Raw genomic sequence first — 18,677 nt, forward strand, 5'->3', positions numbered from 1 at the left:
CAGAGAGATAGAATAGAAACGAGAATGAAGAAAATAAGCTAATTGGGTAAATTCTAACCTTTCCTACCCTAAAATTTCTTCTACCTTCAGGGAGTCTGAGCCAAGTGCTTTAAGGAATACTAAAAGTAAGCCCCCCCCCGCCCATTCACACAGGTCCACCATCAGATCCTGGCCAGTTCTCTTAAATGAAAGGAAATGTCCAAATCAGAAAGAATTGGAATTCTCTTATCCTCCTCTACCCAGAACCAATCTCTATACAACTGAGGCCTCTCTTCACCTCCCTGGGCAAAGAAAAACCATTTATCCCCTCATAGCAAGGAGAACAAAAGGGTTTCGGCACTCTAGGGACTGGGCCCAGACGGGCAGAGCCAGAGCAAACAGAAAATAGGAAGCCAATGGACTGCGGGCTCTTGGAGCTGCATCTCCCCTTTTCGGCTTAGGTCGGTTTTCCAGAGGTAAGGTATGCACACAGAAATGATGAGAAGGATCTATGCAGACCAAGTACAAGTAACTGTGTCCAATTTTCAGTTCAGTTCGACACAGAACACACCTGGGCGGGTGAGAGCTTCCCACTGGGCCCAGCAGAGCCATGCTGCCCCGCTCGCTGCTGTGTTCGAAGGATGCGAGAGCAGAGAGGCCCTCCCTGGTAACTGCTCCCATCATAAAATTTTCATTCTGAGAGGTGAGGGAGAGTCCTTAAGACAGCAAGATGTATTTATACTTTAACTGTTTCAAAAGGGAATATTTACAAAATGAATTATAGGCAATCCCTGTCTCCTAAAATAAAGTACACATACTGAACATACCAGCCCCAACATACTTTGTTTTTCCAAATTATTATGCCCTTTGGGGGTACTTTTTCTGCCTCCTTTCTTGCTCCTCTCTGCCGGCATCCTCTCCTCAGTGTGCCCTAGTCAGTCTAATTCACTCCTTCTAGTTCGGCTGTGGTCCTAAAACCACATCACCGATCTGGTCAGAACTGCAGAAGAAGTAAAGGCGAAACTGCCTCTGAGAAACCAAGGGGCTCTGTCTGCATCTGCAGGACGAGATGGCAGGGAGATGGGCGGCTGTCATAACTCAGGTGACACAATGGTGACTTGGAAATGTCATGCTAGAATACAAGTGGAACTCCAGTAGGTGAAAACAGGAGCACAGAAACGCCTCTGCAGAAAGAGGGCAGAGAAGGATCGCAGTGTGGGGACTGACAGTAGGTCAGTGAGGACGATATTTTTGGAGAGAGTTGTTGGTGAGGGTGAGTCCCATCCCTCAACCCACCAAAAATAAAGAGACAACCCAACTTATAAGCGGGCAAAGGATCTTAGCAGACATTTCTCCAGTGAAGACATGAAAGGCTGTTCAACATCATTAGCCACAGGGAAACGTAAATCAAAAGCACAGTGAGATACTACTTCACTCCTACTAGGAAGACTATAATTTTACAAAAGAATAATAACAAGTGTTGGCCAAAATATGGGCAAAGTGAGACTCTCATAGATTGCTGGTGGGGATACAGAATGGTACAGCCACTTTGGAAAACAGTCTAGTGGTTCCTCAAAGGGTTAGACAGAGTTACCATATGATCTAGCATTTCCACTCCTAGGTATATATACGCAAGAGAAATGAAAACATATATACACACAGAGTTTGTACATGAATGCCCATAGCACCATTGTTCAGAACAGTCAAAATGCAGCAATAACACCAATGTCCATCATATGATGAATAAACAATGTGTGGTATAGCCCTACACTGAAATACTGGTCAGCATTTAAAGGAATGAAGTACTTACTGCTTCATGCTACAATGTAGATGAACCTTAAAAACAAGTTAAGTGAGGGGAGATTACGGTGGGTGGAAGGATCGAGCAAAAAGTAAAAAGGTGTCATGGACGTGGACACCAGTGTGGTGATTGCAGGGGGACGGGACATAAGGGGGCTAAATGGTAATGGAAAAAAATACAATAAAAGGTTTTTTTAAAAAATATGTTAAATGAAGAGCCAAGTACGAAAGCCACATATTACTTGGTTCCATATATATGAAATGTCCAGAACAGGCAAATCTGTACAGAAAGAAAGTAGATGAGGGTGGGAGGCAAAGTGAGAAGAATGGGGGGTGACAGCTAATGGGCATGGGGGTCCTTCAGGGGGACCAAAAATACTCTAAACTTAGACTGTAGTGGTGATGGGTGCACAATGCTTCGAATATACTAAAATTACTGAATTGAACATTTTAAATGTGTGAATTGTGTGGTATGTGAATTATATCTCAATAAATCTGTTAAAAAGAAAAGAAAGGAACAGAGAGAGACAGCCAGGGCTGGAAATGTTCCCAAATACCTCTCTAAAATTGAACACCCACTTGCACCCTCGTCACCCAGGGAGTTGCTGAATCAATTCAACCATCCCAGATGTTTTCCTTTTTCCCTCCCTTTGAGCTGTACTCTATAATTTAGTATTAGCAGTAAGTTAATAAAAAAAGACAACACATCCTTTGTAGCTAAATTTTACCCTGTGTTTACCATTTCCCTCCAACATACACATTTCCTCTGTTTTCCTACTGCAGCTGAGCTGCCAAAACCGTGCAGAGAGAATAATTACCCTCCTGCACTGCACCCCTTCCTGCCCTCGCTGTAGTCCCAATCCTTGTGCACAATCAAGTGTCTAAGGCAAACTGTTTTGCTTGCCTCTCCGGGAGGTTTTAAATTCACCAAATTGTTCACCAAACTAGAAATGAATTCCCTCGCCCCACTCTTTTTGGGGCAACAGTGGGAGAAATGACAGGATTCACTCTTGCTGGCTCTCCCTGTTGTTAGATGCTAATTCACTTGCCAGCAAGAAGCTGTTTTGCTTTCTTTTACTTTTAAAAATGATTTATTGACTTCCAAGGAATACTGTGAGGAGTTTGTACAAACGTTTAGTCACAGGTAGTCCTACCCTTACCAGCACTTTCAAGTCTTTCTGACATTCCACACCCAACCACTTAACAGCTTTTCACCATGACATTCCTGGGATGGGAGGAAGGAAAGGTAATCTTTTTGAAAGTTAGTTGGCCTTGTTTTCTAATTCAGATCATTCGCTTTCCAGACTGCTCTACATAGTTTCTCACCTTCCTATAACCTGAAAAGTCCTTGACTGTCAATACACAGAATAGGCCATAAGAACTTTCTTTTCATAAGTCTCTAAATGAGGCATTAAAAATTAAAAAAAACAGCCCTGACTGGTGTGGCTCAGTGGATTGAGCACTGGCCTGTGAATCAAACTGGTGCCAGTTTGATTCCCTGTCAGGGCACATGCCTGGGTTGCAGGCCAGGTCCCCAGGAGGGGGTACGTGAGAGGCAACCACACATTGATGTTTCTCTCCCTCTCTTTCTCCCTCCCTTCCCCTCTCTGTAAACTAAATAAATAAAATCTTTAAAAATAATAAAAAAGTAAAATAAAATAACGTTATATTCACTAAGTCACTATGTCATGTTTTATTTATGAGCAAAATAATTCCATATTTGTACACCAAGCCAACCCTGTAAAAGGTATGTTCTTTGTTTTTTAATAGCAAAATTAAATAAAAGGGTAGAAAACATCTCAGTTTAGTAAAAAGTGAGTGTCATGGAGAATGAATTTTCAGTTTTCAAGCATGCATTTTATATTTACAAATTTATTAGTAGCATACATAAAGCTTAAAACAAAAGCACCTGCCTTCTTATCTGAAAGAATAAGATTGACTATCCACTCTCTTACACTGCTGGTGGAAATGTAAAATGGTGAGGTTACTTTGGAAAACATATGCTATTCCATTTGTATGCAATATCCAGAACAGGTCAATCTATAGTTAGTTAATGGCTTCCTAGGGCTGGAGGAGTGGTGGTGAGGGAACTGGGGGTGGTGTGGGGTTTCTTTGTGAGTAATGAAATGTCCTAAAATAGACTGTGATGACAGCTGCACAAACCTATGAATATACTAAAAAACCATTGATTTGCACTTAAAATGAGTCAACTATACAATATGTGAATTGTACCTTATAAAGCTGTTTTAAAACAAGATTTACTCTACATTCAAATGTCCATCAACTGATGGACAGATAAACAGAGTGTGGTATAGTCATACAATAGATTATTTAGCAAAAAAAGGGACAAAATAATGATATCGTAGCATCTGAACCTCAGAAACATTCTGCTGAGAGAGAGAAGCCAGCCACAAAAGAGCACATGCTGCACGATTCCCTCATTCAAAATACCCACAAGCGGCAAACCCAGAGAGGTAGGGAGCAGACTGGTGGCTGCCTGGGGCTGAGAGTGGGAACAGGGACTGACACGCAGATGGGCACAAGGGATCTTCGGCGGGGGAGGGAGTGACTGAAATGGTCTAAAAGGGTCCTGTGATGGTTTCACAACTCTGCAATTTACGTACAATTATACAATTAAAACATTAGTTTATGGTCTCTAAAGTATACCTCAAAAAAGCTGTTTTACAAAAAAACATTTACTGTAAAAGAGGCAAATACATTTTTTAAGGGGCAAAATATATGAACAATTTAGAGAAGTAAAAATATGAATGAACTAAAAAACACAAAAAGATGTTTAACCTCCTAGTAATAAAGGAACTAACTGCTAATTAAAATGACAGTGTACATAACAGATTGGCAAAAACTCCATGGAAACAACTCGACTGTCTCCCAATAGAAGAATAAACAAATACATGGTGATATAGTCATAAAATGGAATAACATCTAGTAGTGAAAATGAATGAAATAAAGTCATTTACATTACAATGTCATTTAAATAAATTTAAAATCAGCCCTGGCTGGTGTGGCTCAGTGGACTGAGCTGCTGGCCTACAAACCAAAATGTTGCTGGTTCGATGCCCAGTCAGGGCACACGCCTGGGATGCAGGCCAGGCCCTCAGCTGGAGGCATGCAAGAGGCAACCACACACTGATGTTTCTCTTCCTCTCTTTCTCCCTCCCTTCACCTCTTTTTAAAAATAAATAAATACAATAAAAAATTTAAAAATAAATAAATAAATAAATTTAAAATCGTGCACAACAACGCTACAAATAATTTACAGAATAATAAATACAAATTCAGGACAGTGACTCCCTTCAGGTGGGAAGCAAGGGAAATGACAGCAGGGATGAGTAGGTGGAGAATTTCAGCTGAGTGATGGGTATATGAGTGTTTTACTCATCACACTTTTTGTATGTTTGAACTATTATATTTCATAATAAACTAAAATTTGAAAAGTTACTCTGAAATGTTTAATTTACTGCGATAGAAATGAGAAGTGTGGAATATAAATTTTTAAATTATTGAGATATGATTCACATGCCATAAAATTCGCTCTTAAAATGTCCGATCCAGTGGTTTTTAGTATATTCACAAGATTGTATAACCATCACCACTATCTAATTCAAGCACATTTTCCTTACATCAAAAAGAAACCCTATACTCATGCACAGTTACTCCCAATTCTCTGCCACAACTCTCAGCGACCACTAGTCTATTTTCTGTCTCTATGAATTTGCCTATCTTGAGCATTTCATACAAATGGAATTATACAATGTGTGGTCTTTGGTGTCTGGCTTCTTTTTAAAATTTTTAATTATAATTTTTAAATGTTCATCTGTTGTGGTATATATCCATACTCCATTCCTTTTTGTGGCTAAAAAACAGTAAATTATGTGGATATACCACATTTGTTTATCCATTCATCTGTTGATAGACATTTGGGTTGTTTCCATATTTTAGCTATTATGAATAGCGCTGCTGTGAACATTTGTGTACAGACTTTTGTGTGAACATGTTTTCATTTTTCTTGAGTATATATCTAGGAGTGGAGCTGCTGGGTCATATAACTCCGTGTTTAACTTTGTGAGAAACTGCCCAAGTATTTTCCAAAGTGGCTGTACCTTTTTAGATGGAGCACAGTTTTAAAGGTTATTTACTCTTGTAAATATATTTTTAAAGATTTTATTTATTTATTTTTACAGAGAAGGGAAAGGAGGGAGGAAGAGAGGGAGAGAAACATAGATGTGAGAGAGAAACATTGATTAGTTGCCTTTTGCACTCCCCCAGCTGCAGACCTGGCCTGCACCCAGCCACATGCCCTGACTGGGAACTGAACCTTTTGGTTCGCAGGCCAGTGTTCAATCCACTGAGCCACACCACCCACGGCCTCTTGTTAATATTTTTTATAGTAAAATACTACTGTAAATTTATTGAAATACACATTAAAAAAGAGTATTTATCCCAAATCCACCTGGCCCTAACACAATGGATTTTATTTTTGCCTACAAATACATATTTAATTCATATCATAAAATCATATAATATGCAATTTATATCTTTTCATATTAAGTATATATTTAGATAAGTCATTTGCAGGATTCATTTATTCAGACTTCTTTATGATGGGAATTACTATCAAAAGTTATAAGGTAGATTTGAAATGTACATATACTTTTAGGAAAATTACAGTATTGTAAATGTCTCTGTTAACTGCTTTAAAAGACATACCTTCATCAGTGGCATGTGCCAGTTTGAGAATATAAACTGTTTAACATTCAGATAAATGACGAAACAGAGTTTCAAAATGTGTCAGTTTTGCCTTGGCTGGGAAGCTCCATTGGTTAGAATATTGTTGTCCTGATACCCCAATGTTGCAGGTTTGATCCCGGCCAGGGCAGGCACAAGAATCAACCAACGAATGCAGGCCTGGCTGGTGTGGCTCAGTGGACTGAGTGCCTACCTGTGAACCAAAGGGGTTGCCAGTTCGATTCCCAGTCAGGGCACATGCCTGGATTGCGGGCCGAGTTCCCCAGTTGGGGGCACACAGAGGCAACCACACATTGATGTTTCTCTCTCTCTCTTTCTCCCTCCCTTTCCCTCTGTCTTAAAAAAAAAATTCACCAATTAAAAAAAGAAAGAATCAACCAATGAATGCATAAATAAGTGGAACAACAAGTCAACGTTTCTCTCTCTGTGTTCCTTCCTCTCTAAAGTCAATAAATAAAAAAGAATTCAAATCTATTAGTTTTGTTCACTAACATCTTATGGTTTCTAATTTCAAAAAGCGAAAAGATTCAGCCTTGGCAGGTGTAGCTCAGTGCTTTGAGCATCAGCCTGCAAACTGGAAGGTCACCAGTTCAAATCCTGGTCAGGGCACATGCCTGAGTTGAGGGCTAGGTCCTCAGTTGGGGACGTGCAAGAGGCAACCAACTGATGTTTCTCTCCCTCTTTCTCCCTTCTCCACTCTCTAAAAATAAATAAATAAATAAATTTTTAAAGTGAAAAGATTTACAATTTGGAATTTAAGAGTAATCATTCTCATTCTTAAAGTACCAATTAAAAGGGCAAAATTATTTCATTTGTTAAATTTATTTCTTGATTTGAGAAAAAGAGAGAAATGTCGATTTGTTGTTCCACTTCTGTACGCGTTCACTGGCTGCTTCCTGTATGCGCCCTGACGGGACGGAGACCAAACCTGCCAGCATGGCAGGTCCAGACAATGCTCTAACCAACTGAGCTACCCGGCCGGGGCGACAAAATAATTTTAAAAGATTAAGTACAAATATAGCTAAAGCCACTAGTGACTCAAATTACCAACCTTAAATATGTCCTCAACACATCGACTAAGTTCTTCTTCTGTCACCAAAATCGTCCCTGGCACCATGTCACTCTCTGGAATCTCTAGAAAACAAAAACCAAAATTACCTTCACTGAGGCCAACAGAAATAATCCTTCATTTTTAAGCCATTTTTTTTTGAAGAATATACTGATTCTAGGATTCCTAAATTCCTATGAAACATACAAAGGAATATTAAGTATTTGCTCAAATATCATGTTTGTCATGTCCAAATAACGTTCACTTCACCAAGGCTCCACCAGGTAAAGATTTACTATGTAAGAGAATTAGACTTTCTCCGCCCCTCGCCACCGCACCCCACCACACACACCCAGAAAACAACCTACTGCAAAACGACTGCCACACAGTCTACACAGACCTAAATTTGGTTTAACCATAACATCAAACTTTTTTTTTTACTTTTAACTTTAGGAACTACTGTCTAGAAATTTTTTTTTAAATCACTAAGAATGCTACAATGATACTCGGCATCCCAGCATTAAACTCAATAAAGCATGACAACGTAATAAGGGAAGTGGTGAAAATGCCAATCTTTTAAAACATTAAAACAGAACTAAACCCACTGGCCAAATATGGGGAAATATGGGCACCAAAATGAATGACAGGAATGCTTGATAACCAATTAAAAAAGAAATCTATAAATCTATACTGATACATAAGTAATTATTATTTAAAAAGGGGCGAGGTAGGGAGAAGGAAAAGATCTTCTTTACAGAACACCATTTAACAAAATAGAAGTAACAAAAGAAATAGAAGATCACCATTTTATTGACAAGACTCATCAATGGATGCCAAACCACAGCATGAAAGACTATTGGGAAACTGTACACATACAGTCTCAGACTATCATTCCACACAATACTAATTACAGAGGGAGGAAGGTATCTGTACAATGGAGAAATCTGTGTGCTAACACCTTAATCAAATATAACATTGATAATAATGGGATAAACTGATAACATATACCCCTTAATGTGAGGGAGACTGAGAAGAAAACCATCCTCATGTGTCACATTCCTGCTCAAGTGTTTAATCTGCATCTAATCACATGGAAACAATTAGACAAATACAAATAGAGGAACATTCTATAACCTGGGCTCTTCAAAAATGTCGTGGCGAAAGATGGAAAGCTGAGGAACTATTCTGCATCGAAGGAAACTGAAAAGACCTAAGTGAATGTAATGCCTGATTCTTGACTGGATTCTTAATTTAAAAAAAAAATAGCTATAAAAGAAATTCATGGGACAATCAGAGAAATCTGAATAAATTCTGTAGACAATGTCTACAACTAACTCTCAAATGTTTCAGAAAAAAATGTACACATAAAAAAGAGAGAAGATAAAGCAAATGTTGCCAAAAACTATCAGGTGGTTAATCTAGGCGAAGTGTAGAGGGGTGGTCCACGGTACTCTTCTTGGAACTGACGTGAACTAGATTTATCAATCTAAAAAGTTGGGGGGGAAAGGTAAAACTGAACTACCACAGACGGAAGCCACTCGCAGGGACCCGGTCACCGGCCCTCCTCCTTTACCTGCTGTACTCAGACACCGACACAGAGGCGCTAACACCGGCCGAAGCAAGTACTTGGCCGCCAGCTCCGGGCGTTCTCTTGACATAGTGATGAAGGTGGTGGTGGCCACTCTCTGAAACTGTCGTGCCGTCAATTTATCTTGAAAGTGGAATAAATCCAGAATCTAAAAGAAAAAGTACATGAAATAAATACCAGGTTCTTGACAAGGGGCATTATATTAACTGAGAAGAGAAAACACTAATGTCTTTAAGCCCAAAGATAAATCCACTGCAATAACATTGATTCAACAAAATCGTTTTTTTGTGTTTTGTTTTGTTTTTTCAGTTTAACAACTCAAGGTCCTAGACAAGTTGGTTAGAGCTTCGTCCCAAGATGCCAGGGTTGCAGGCTCCATCTCCAGTCAGGGCACATACAAGAATCAACCACTGAATGCAGAAATAAGTAGAACAGGTCTCACTCCCTTACTCCCACTTCCCCTCCTCTCTCTCTAAAAAAATCAAAATAGAATAAATTTAACAACCCAGTATCAAAGGCTGTGAGAACTGAAGATACTATGTTTTATTAAATAATTTTATCAAATATATAAAATGGATGCTCATTGTGGAAAATAAAGTTTCAAGAATAAAATCAAATCTTCCTAAATCACTATAATCATTTTGGATATGTTTTTCCAATATATTTCTTTTTTTAAAATATTTTATTTATTTATTTATTTTTTTACAGAGGGAAGGGAGGGAGATAGAGAGAGAGAGAGGGAAACATCAATGTGCGGTTGCTGGGGGTTATGGCCTGCAACCCAGGAATGTACCCTGGCTTGGAATCGAACCTGGGACACTTTGGTTCCCAGCCTGCGCTCAATCCACTGAGCTACGCCAGCCAGGGCTCAATATATTTCTGTATAATTCATTTTCCTGCTTAACTGGGACTACACTTAATATTCAGTTTTGTGTATTACTAAATTCTCATATTATTATAATTTTTTTTTAGATTTTATTTATTTACTTTTAGAGAGAGGGAAAGGGAAGGAGAAATAGAGGGAAAGAAACATCAATGTGTGGTTGCCTTTTGTGTGCCCCATACTGGGGACCTGGCACGCAACTCAGGCATGTGCCCTGACTGGGAATCGAACAAGTGACCCTTTGGTTCACAGGCGGGCACTCAATCCACTGAGCAATACCAGCCAGGGCATGTTATAAATTATTCAAAAATATTATATTCAGACATTCCATTTCTCCCCAAACTTTGCTATTATAAATAGCAGCACCAAATGAATTTGCTGGATCAAGACATATAAATATATTTAGACTCTGAAGATTGTCCATTGTTTTTGAACTACCCCAGACAACAGCTATTTTATTCTCAAAGACAAACCTAGATTTCCAGTGCCTGAGAGGGTTTAGCCCAGTCTATAAGCAACTGACAGAAAAGTATATTTCTGTCCCTGACTTAAAAGTGACTTTTGCATTTTCTGCAGGCAGGAGAATCCCTGTGCTCTCTGACACTGCCTGAAAGAGACTCAGCAAGTCTGAAACCTATGACTTGATTTTATCATTTTGCCAAGAACCAACACTATAGTGACTAGTTTCGGAAACTTTATTCATCACTGCACATGCTGACTTTGTCCTGTAAGATGACCGACTTTCTTCTGGACTGTACTTCAAAAGCCATTGTCTCACATCTAAATGCAGGGGGACTACTGATTAAGAACACTCCTTCCACAACTTTTACCTATCAGATTAGCAAAAATAGAAAAGTTTTATAACATGTTGTGTAGGCAGAAGAGTAGGAAAACAAATAAATAGAGTCAGTTAAAAATTTATATGTTTATACTCTTTGAACTGGTCATTTCAATTCTAGAAATTTTTCCTATGGTATAAGATTTGTGAATATTAACTTCAGCATGGCTTATAATAGCAAAATAATGAAAATAACTGAAATATCCATTAGGAGACTGGTTAAGTAAATTATGATACATTAATGTGATGAGATACTATGTACCCATGAAAAAGAATGGACAGCTCTATACAAAATGACTATATGAAATAATCTCCAAGGTACACTGTTAAGTTAAAAAAACAAAATGAGCCCTAGCTGGTGTAGCTCAGTGGATTAAGCCAGAGTCTGCAAACCAAAGAGTCACTGGTTCAATTCCCAGTCAGGGCACATGCCTGGGTTGTGGGCTAGGTCCCCAGTAGGCGGCACACACGACACAATCACACATTGATGTTTCTCTCCCTCTCTTTCTCCTTCCCTTCCCCTTTCTCTAAAAATAAATAAAATCTTTAAAAAAACAACTAAAAAAAAAGCAAAATGAAAAACAGTGTGTGTAGCATGTTATCATTTGGATAGAAATTAGACTATTTATACACATATAACTGTATATACATAATACACAGAATATGTCTGAAAAATAAACAAGAAATTGGTAATAGTACTTCTGAAGGACTAAGGAATGGAAGTGAGAGGGAAGCTTACTTTTCTGTTTACTCGTTTGTGGTTTTTAAATTGGGTACCATATTAATTTACCTTGTTTATTCAGTACCAATTTTTTAACTAATTAAAAACACACAGAGCCCTGGCTGGTGTGGCTCAGTGGATTGAGTGCCAGTCTGCGAACCAAAGGGTCGTTGGTTTAATTCCCAGTCAGGGCACATGCCTGGATTGCGGGCCAGGTCCCCAGTGGAGGGGCGCATAGAGCCAACCACACACTGATGTTTCTCTCCATCTCTTTCTCCCTCCCTTCCCCTCTCTCTGAAACTAAATTAAAAAAATATATATTATATTGCTTTTACCTCAATGTTAGAGGAACAGTAAAAGTTCTTTTTCTGTAAATAAGCAGATGATCCTCAAAGGTTCAAAAGAAACAAAACCGTTTACCTGGGGGCAGATATCCCTGTAGTAATCCTCTGGGGAAAGAGACTGCTGGGGACAGGAGGCCAAAATCTTTGCAATCAGGTCGCACTTCTTCCAGTCAGCAGCCGTGGCCTCTGCGTCACTCCCGCCAGCCGCCCCCGCTGTCAACGATGGATGGAGATGTCAAAACTCATAGCAGTCTCCCATAAGGTCCTTAAAATTTAGGGCAGAGAGTATCTTTTCTCTACTGAAAATTGTTTATTCCTTCTATAAGATAACCTACCCCTCTGCACTTTTCTTTCGATGTTGGATTCTGAGAAGTTCAGAGAAAAAAATAGCACTTATTCATTGAAATATTGTTCGTATGACTGAATACAGTATGTCCTCACTTAATGTCTTCAATAGGTTGTGCCACTTTAAGTGACATGATGTGTAATGAGACCAGTCTTACCGTAGGCTAACGGACAGACGTAAACAGGAGTTCGGTTCCTAGGGCATCTCATCAACATTACAATAAAACAACACTGGATGAACTGACATTATTCACAGACTTTCTGGACTAGCTTCTTCTCAGTTTTTATTACTAATAGTATTATTTCTCTTTATCTGAATCATGTAATCACGTGTGTGAGGAACAAAGCCAAAGGCTGGGCCAAGGACGACTAGAACGGAATAAGGGAACAATCCCCGGAGTTCACACGGGGCTGAGAACAGTCTGTGTTCCTGCAGGTGAGCAGGGGAGGCCTCCTAATACACGGGGCTTCGAGCAAAATCTCAGAAGGCTACTGCCTCAGAGGTGCAGCCACATTACCTTAGATTGAAGGCTGTGCTAGACCCACAGTAATAAGGCTTAAAAGACAGGATCAAGGAGCATTTGAGGTCTTGCTCCCTGGCATATGTCCTCAGTTTGGCTCAAATAAACTCTTATAAAAATTTTCAAAAAAATAAAATAATTAAAAAAGCCAGGTCTGGGGATCAAACTGATGCCAAGAAAACAACTGCATCCCAGAACAGAGCTGCCTGACTTCTCCCAGGTAACTGATCACTGATCACTGCACTGGCCCCAGAAGCCACTGCAGGCAGAACCGGGGAGGCAACACTGCAGCCACTCGAGATCAAACCTACCAGTGGCTGCCAAGCACACTGACCTCACCTTTGCCGGTACGGCCGGAAGTGGAAAGTCGAGATGGATCGCCCTCTCTCTCCTCTGTCCTCATGCATCTCCATTTCCACGGCCACCCCTGACCGAGCCACAGTGGTCTCTCTGACGACTGCTTCTTAACCGACACCCCTGCTCCCTGCTCCCTGCTCCTGCTCTCACCCAGACTGTTCTTCACCAACCAGCCGGACGGATATCTCTAAAATGCGGGCTTCAGCGTGTCTCTCTCCCACTGCCCTCAGAATCAATCCTGAAACACTGAACTGGGTGCACAGGCCTCCCCTATGTGGCCACTGCCCCCTCCCCGTCACACCACTCTCTGTCCTCACCCAAACTTCCTCAAAACACTGCGCCCTTTCCCATGTGCCCTCGCGCATGCCCACAATAGTCTTCCCTCACTGGTCAACTGGGAAACCCCAACTCGACCCTCAGGGTTCAGTTTAAATGTCACTTTCCAACAAAAAGCTACTAAGTTTGCAGTAACTTGTTAGAATATGCAGAGGATACAGGAAATAAGGAAATGAACGCCAAAAAGAAGCAAAAGGATCACCAGGATAAAGGTGAAGGGAGAGCCTAGGATAACAGCCCAGTAGAAGGTACCTAACCCGGATTGGAGAGGACTCGGAGAGCAGTCCCCAAGAAGGTGAAACCGACAGAACATCTGGAGCATCTGAATGTCTTAAACAACTGGGGGAAAGCTTGAAAATAGATTAGCGACAACTACCTAAAAAACAAAACAGACTAACAGACTATAAAAAACAAAATAGACTAGCTATTAACCCCAGGAAGTACAAAAGTCGGACAAAAAAAAAAAAGTAGTCATAATATACTACATAGCTTAGCTATAAAAAATAATTACATAGTTATAAGACTACAAACGCTGAATATTGATCTAACCCAAATTAGGATATGGCTATCAAGGAGATGGAAAGCATGCTTGGGGGAATGAAGGTAGGGTTGTGAAAGTGAACAAAATCCTTTTCCACACACGGTGAGAAGGTAATAGATGATTCATAAGACTAAAAAATGATGCAGGTGCAATGTAGGCATTATAATTAGAAACACAGAGGCAAATTTCAGAAAAACTCTCTAAAAGGGTTCAAAGTGGTTGCTTCTAGGAATGGGAAATGGAGCGGATTGGTGAAAGGACCACTGCTTTTCTCTATCGGCCTTGTCAACCTATTAAACTCTTTACTATGAGCATGTACAATTTTGTTTAAAAAAATAAAACAAAAGATACAAATGAAAATACTACCATGCTTAACATAATTAAGTTTTTCCTATTAATGAGGACTTAGAGAATATAACTGTGGAGCCCTGGGTGGTGTGGCTCAATGAATTGAGTGCTGGTCTGCAAATCAAAGGGTCATGGGTTTGATTCCCAGTCAGGGCACAAGCCTGGGCTGTGGGCCAGGTCCCCATTAGGGGGTGTGCAAGAGGCAACCACACATTGATGTTCCTCTCCCTCTCTTTCTCCCTCCCTTCCCTTCTCTCTAAAAAAAAAAAATTAATAAATAAAATCTTACAAACAGGGAGACTATAACTGTGGAAATGAATCTAAAACTTCATCCCAACATGTGCGTCTCTGGGGTATGTCCAGCTTCAAGATGACTATTTCGTGGTTGAAGCCCTGAGGCGAAGTCCCCTTGGCACCTGCTACCAAGTCCCTTTTCCACTGAGAACTTCACGTTGTCTTCCGGGTTTTCCTTAAACTTTCTGTGCAATGGTTTCTTCTTATAAATCATTTGAAAAAGCTCACAATTAATTCAACACTGTGAGTAGTGTATCTGACTGTTTTAGAAAAATGGCAAGAAAACGAGTTTCTTTGGAAAAGAAACTCATTAAGGTTTAGCTTCCAAGTCTAACCTCCTTAATCTCCACAAAGACACAGTATAGTCTCAACCAGGTTTTAAAGGCAAATGTGGAAGACCAATAAATCACTCTGACATGAAGGAAAATGGATACACCAAAGCAACAAACGTTTTATTTCTTACCACCTGCTCCTTCCAAAATGCCCCGGACCACTGCCTGAACACCACTGGGTCTCATCAGCCTTTCAGAGAGCAGCTGCCCACAGAGACGCCGGAGCCAAGCTGGGGCCTGACACCTCACTGGTGTCTTCCTGTCTGTGCTGGACTGAAAAAGGAAGGGAAAGGTGTGAATTGAATGCCAGTGAAATAGTTAGGATGTGGAGAAATGATTAAAACATACATGTATGGAGACAGACTGACAAGAAACAATATCCTATACAGACTTCAAAGGAGCAACATTTTTTCCTTTAAAAAAAAGAAAGAACTCTCATTTACAAAACCTTCTTCAGTATCACTTTTAAGCAAATAAAAATACAGTGAAACTTCAAGTGAAATAGCCAGTGAAGGTTCAAACCCAGAAACAGACAAACACATCAGTGAATAAAATCCAGCTTTTGGGAACACAAGCTTAACGTGACCAGTCTCCGAATGCAATCCTTCCCACTGAAGGATCCAGCTTCCAAAGGAGACCCCGCGAACATCGCTCACCACTGGGAGGGCAGGTGGCGACGGTGAGAGGGCATGGAGGCCTCGCCTCCGTGGTCTGAACTACTGGGATTCCTCGTGACGCGGGAATTTCAACAGAGTTGGGTTTCTTCAAGGGCTCCTTTGTGAGAACTCCGTGGAGCTCCAGGAACAAACAGACTTGATGTCCCTATTTTTCACTACACTTAACAATGTGAGCCCCAAAGTTAGTGACAGAAACATTTTTTAAAGATTTTATTTATTTTTAGAGAGTGGGGAAGGGAAGGAGAAAGAGAAGGATAGAAACATCAATGTGTGGTTGCCTCTTACATGCCCCTCACTGGGAACCTGGCCTGCAACCTAGGCATGTGCCCTAGACTGGGAATTGAACCAGCGACCCTCTGATTCGCAGGCCCATGCTCAATCCACTGAGCTATGCCAGCCAGGGTGTGATAGAAACATTTAATCCTAACTAACCTGTCCTCTCTCTTTTGAGGAGAAGTAATAACTACCATTTATTGAGAGTTATCATGTACCAGGCACTGTGCTAAGAACCCTTCACATAATCTCAACTGTTGTCATCCTCATATTATGGGTAAGGAAACTGGGGAATGGAAAGATCTACCAATTCATACAGCTGCACACTGGGGTTGAATCCCAGTGTGCCTAACTCCAGAGTCTCTGCTTGTTACCACACCGTCATTATAACACATTTGGTTTAATCTGGCAAACTGTGGACGCATTCATTCAGAGAAGCACAGTGTGAGGCCAGAGGAGTCCAATGTCAGGCAGTGGGGTAGTGGGGTGCAGGGGGGCAATGGGGTAGGGTGCCTAGTACTGTTCTAAGGATGAGATGAAAATGACTTCAGCTGGGAGATATCTTTGTTGCCACCTTCAGCTGGTCCTTGTTCCTGGCCTACAGTCAATTCTTTTGGCCCCTCATGCTTTACTCACGGAGATTCATAACTAAAATTTAGGTCCTAAAAGCAAATAGATAATCCCCACCTACATCCTCAAATTCAGTCATTTCAGATAACTAATTATTTTTAAGGGAAAAAAAAAAGACACTATGCCTAGTAGAATATATACTTTTATGTTTTTCAAAGGAGCTAAAAATAGTCCCAATAATAGGTCTTATTTTAATTTCTTGACTTCAAATACTCCATTCAAAGAATAAGATGTCCAAATATTTCTGTCCAAAAAATGCATTGTCAAACAGCCAAATTTTAGTTTAAAAATATCCAGACCCTGGCTGGTGTACTCAGTGGATTGAATGCCGGCCTGCAAAGTGGGAGATCGCTGGTTTGGTTCCCAGTCAGGGCACAGGCCTGGGTTTTGGGCCAGGTTCCCGGCAGGGGACCTGCAAGAGGCAACCGATCAATGTATCTCTCGCACATCAATGTTTCTCTCCCTCCCTCCCTCTCTCTCCCTCCCCCTTTCTGTCGAAAAATAAACGAATAAAATCTTTTTAAAAATATCTAGTTTCACTATGAATAAAATATATTTCAAATAAAACTGCCATATTCTTGGAAGAGTGTCCATCATTCCATTGAAAAGAAAAATCCTTTTAAGTTATCCTAAGAATCAGTAAAATTTAGTTTTACAAATACCATTCAATGATGTAAAAGACGAAATGAGATCCGCCTGGGTCACTGGACTTCCCAGGAGAAGACAGCACACAGCACACCCTCACTAACGATTCACCCACAAGCGCCCCCGGCCTGCCACCTACCTGGGGTGGCCCTCCCTGGAGGAAAAGCAACTCCCGAACTGCTAACGGTTGATACACTTGATCCAAGACGTCTCTCAGGGCCTTCCTAGACATGGCTCTTTCCTCTTCGGTTATCACCTGAAAGAAACACGCGGTTGGCTTTAGCACAATGCAGACCAGGCGCAGGAAGGTAATGTTTTACAGAGCGGCACTAAGACTCGTGCGATCGGGGAGGGAGGCAGGCTCCTTGGCTTCCTTCCCCCCAGAGGAAGCGGTAACACTGAAACTCCCCAGCCCTCTCTCCATCCCCCCACTCCCCTCTGCGCAGGGGGTCTCACTGACTCACCCTAACGGGGAGTGTGGAGTGAACCGCCTGGCTGGCTTTGGCAGGCACAGCTCAGCTCGCTCCTCCTCCACCTCTTCAGAGCGAGTGCATATTCTGTTCTGCTCTTCCTTGCCCCGGGTCCACAGAGGCCTGTCCCACACCATGGGGCAGAGGTGCTGCAGCTTCCCAGCCCTCCTTAAAACGGGGGTCAGGGGAGGGAGTAGTAAGTGTGTCTAACTCTGGGATGCACTGTTGGGAAGCCCATGGGTCTCCATCTAGAAGCAATATCCCCCGACTTTATGAGTAATAGAGTTAACATTTTGAATTTTCAGCATTCTTACACTGTTGAATGTCTTTTAATTCATTCAGAACTTGGGCAGCAAAGAGGGGTGCTATTCATGGGGTGCCCTGGGGCCTCAACAGTTGAGTCCCCATTTGGTAACTGCCAAAGCAGCCTGGGCACAGCGAGCAGCCAGGGTACCACCGTTTGCGGCTGTCTGGGAGTTGCTCAGGGCAGCAGCTAGAGCTGGAGTTTGTTCAGCTTCAGGTTTCCCCCTCTTTCAATGTCTTCTCCCCGCTTCCCATTTGGTCCTTCTTGTGTGTTTCCCCTTTTCCCACTCCTGCCCGAGATCCCTGGGCACTGCCTAGCCCCAGGAACAGTAATAAAGCCTGTGGACCAGAGGCCCCTGTACCACGCAAGTGCACGCGGCTGGAACTGACAGAATTGTCAGGACTCACGCCCTGTTGTAAAGAGCGTGGTGCTCTGCTCCACATCACATGGGGGAGGCGCTGGGGGAGCTCATACACTCCTGTCACTGCTCAAGTGATAGCGGCTTTTAGGTAAATGTCTGTGACCACAGGCAGGAGAAAGAATAGCAAAGGGAACGAACCAAAAAGGAGTTGGAAGGTGACATAGAAAGGTGACAAAGAAATGAGGAGGGTGGGCATTGTGAGATCTGGCTGCAGT

General features: G+C 41.4%; 1 protein-coding gene across 2 annotated transcripts in view; it reads right to left on the reverse strand.

Annotated features, from left to right (window-relative positions):
* The window catches only part of TANGO6 (transport and golgi organization 6 homolog), a 133,892-nt gene that overhangs the window by 105,724 nt on the left and 9,491 nt on the right, over positions 1–18,677 (reverse strand). The window contains exons 3-7 of one of the 2 annotated variants that reach the window (XM_045819056.1): positions 17,407–17,544; positions 15,174–15,315; positions 12,045–12,181; positions 9,168–9,330; positions 7,598–7,680 (exon numbers count right to left, since the gene is read on the reverse strand). In XM_045819056.1, coding sequence (XP_045675012.1) covers positions 7,598–7,680; positions 9,168–9,330; positions 12,045–12,181; positions 15,174–15,315; positions 17,407–17,544 — 663 coding nt within the window. The remainder of the gene's footprint in view (positions 1–7,597; positions 7,681–9,167; positions 9,331–12,044; positions 12,182–15,173; positions 15,316–17,406; positions 17,545–18,677) is intronic. The other variant, XM_045819057.1, reaches the window with a different exon arrangement.

This window comes from Phyllostomus hastatus, unplaced genomic scaffold (genome assembly GCF_019186645.2).
Source record: "Phyllostomus hastatus isolate PE091 unplaced genomic scaffold, TTU_PhHast_1.1 phas_scaffold_345, whole genome shotgun sequence".
Taxonomy (NCBI): Eukaryota; Metazoa; Chordata; class Mammalia; order Chiroptera; family Phyllostomidae; genus Phyllostomus; species Phyllostomus hastatus.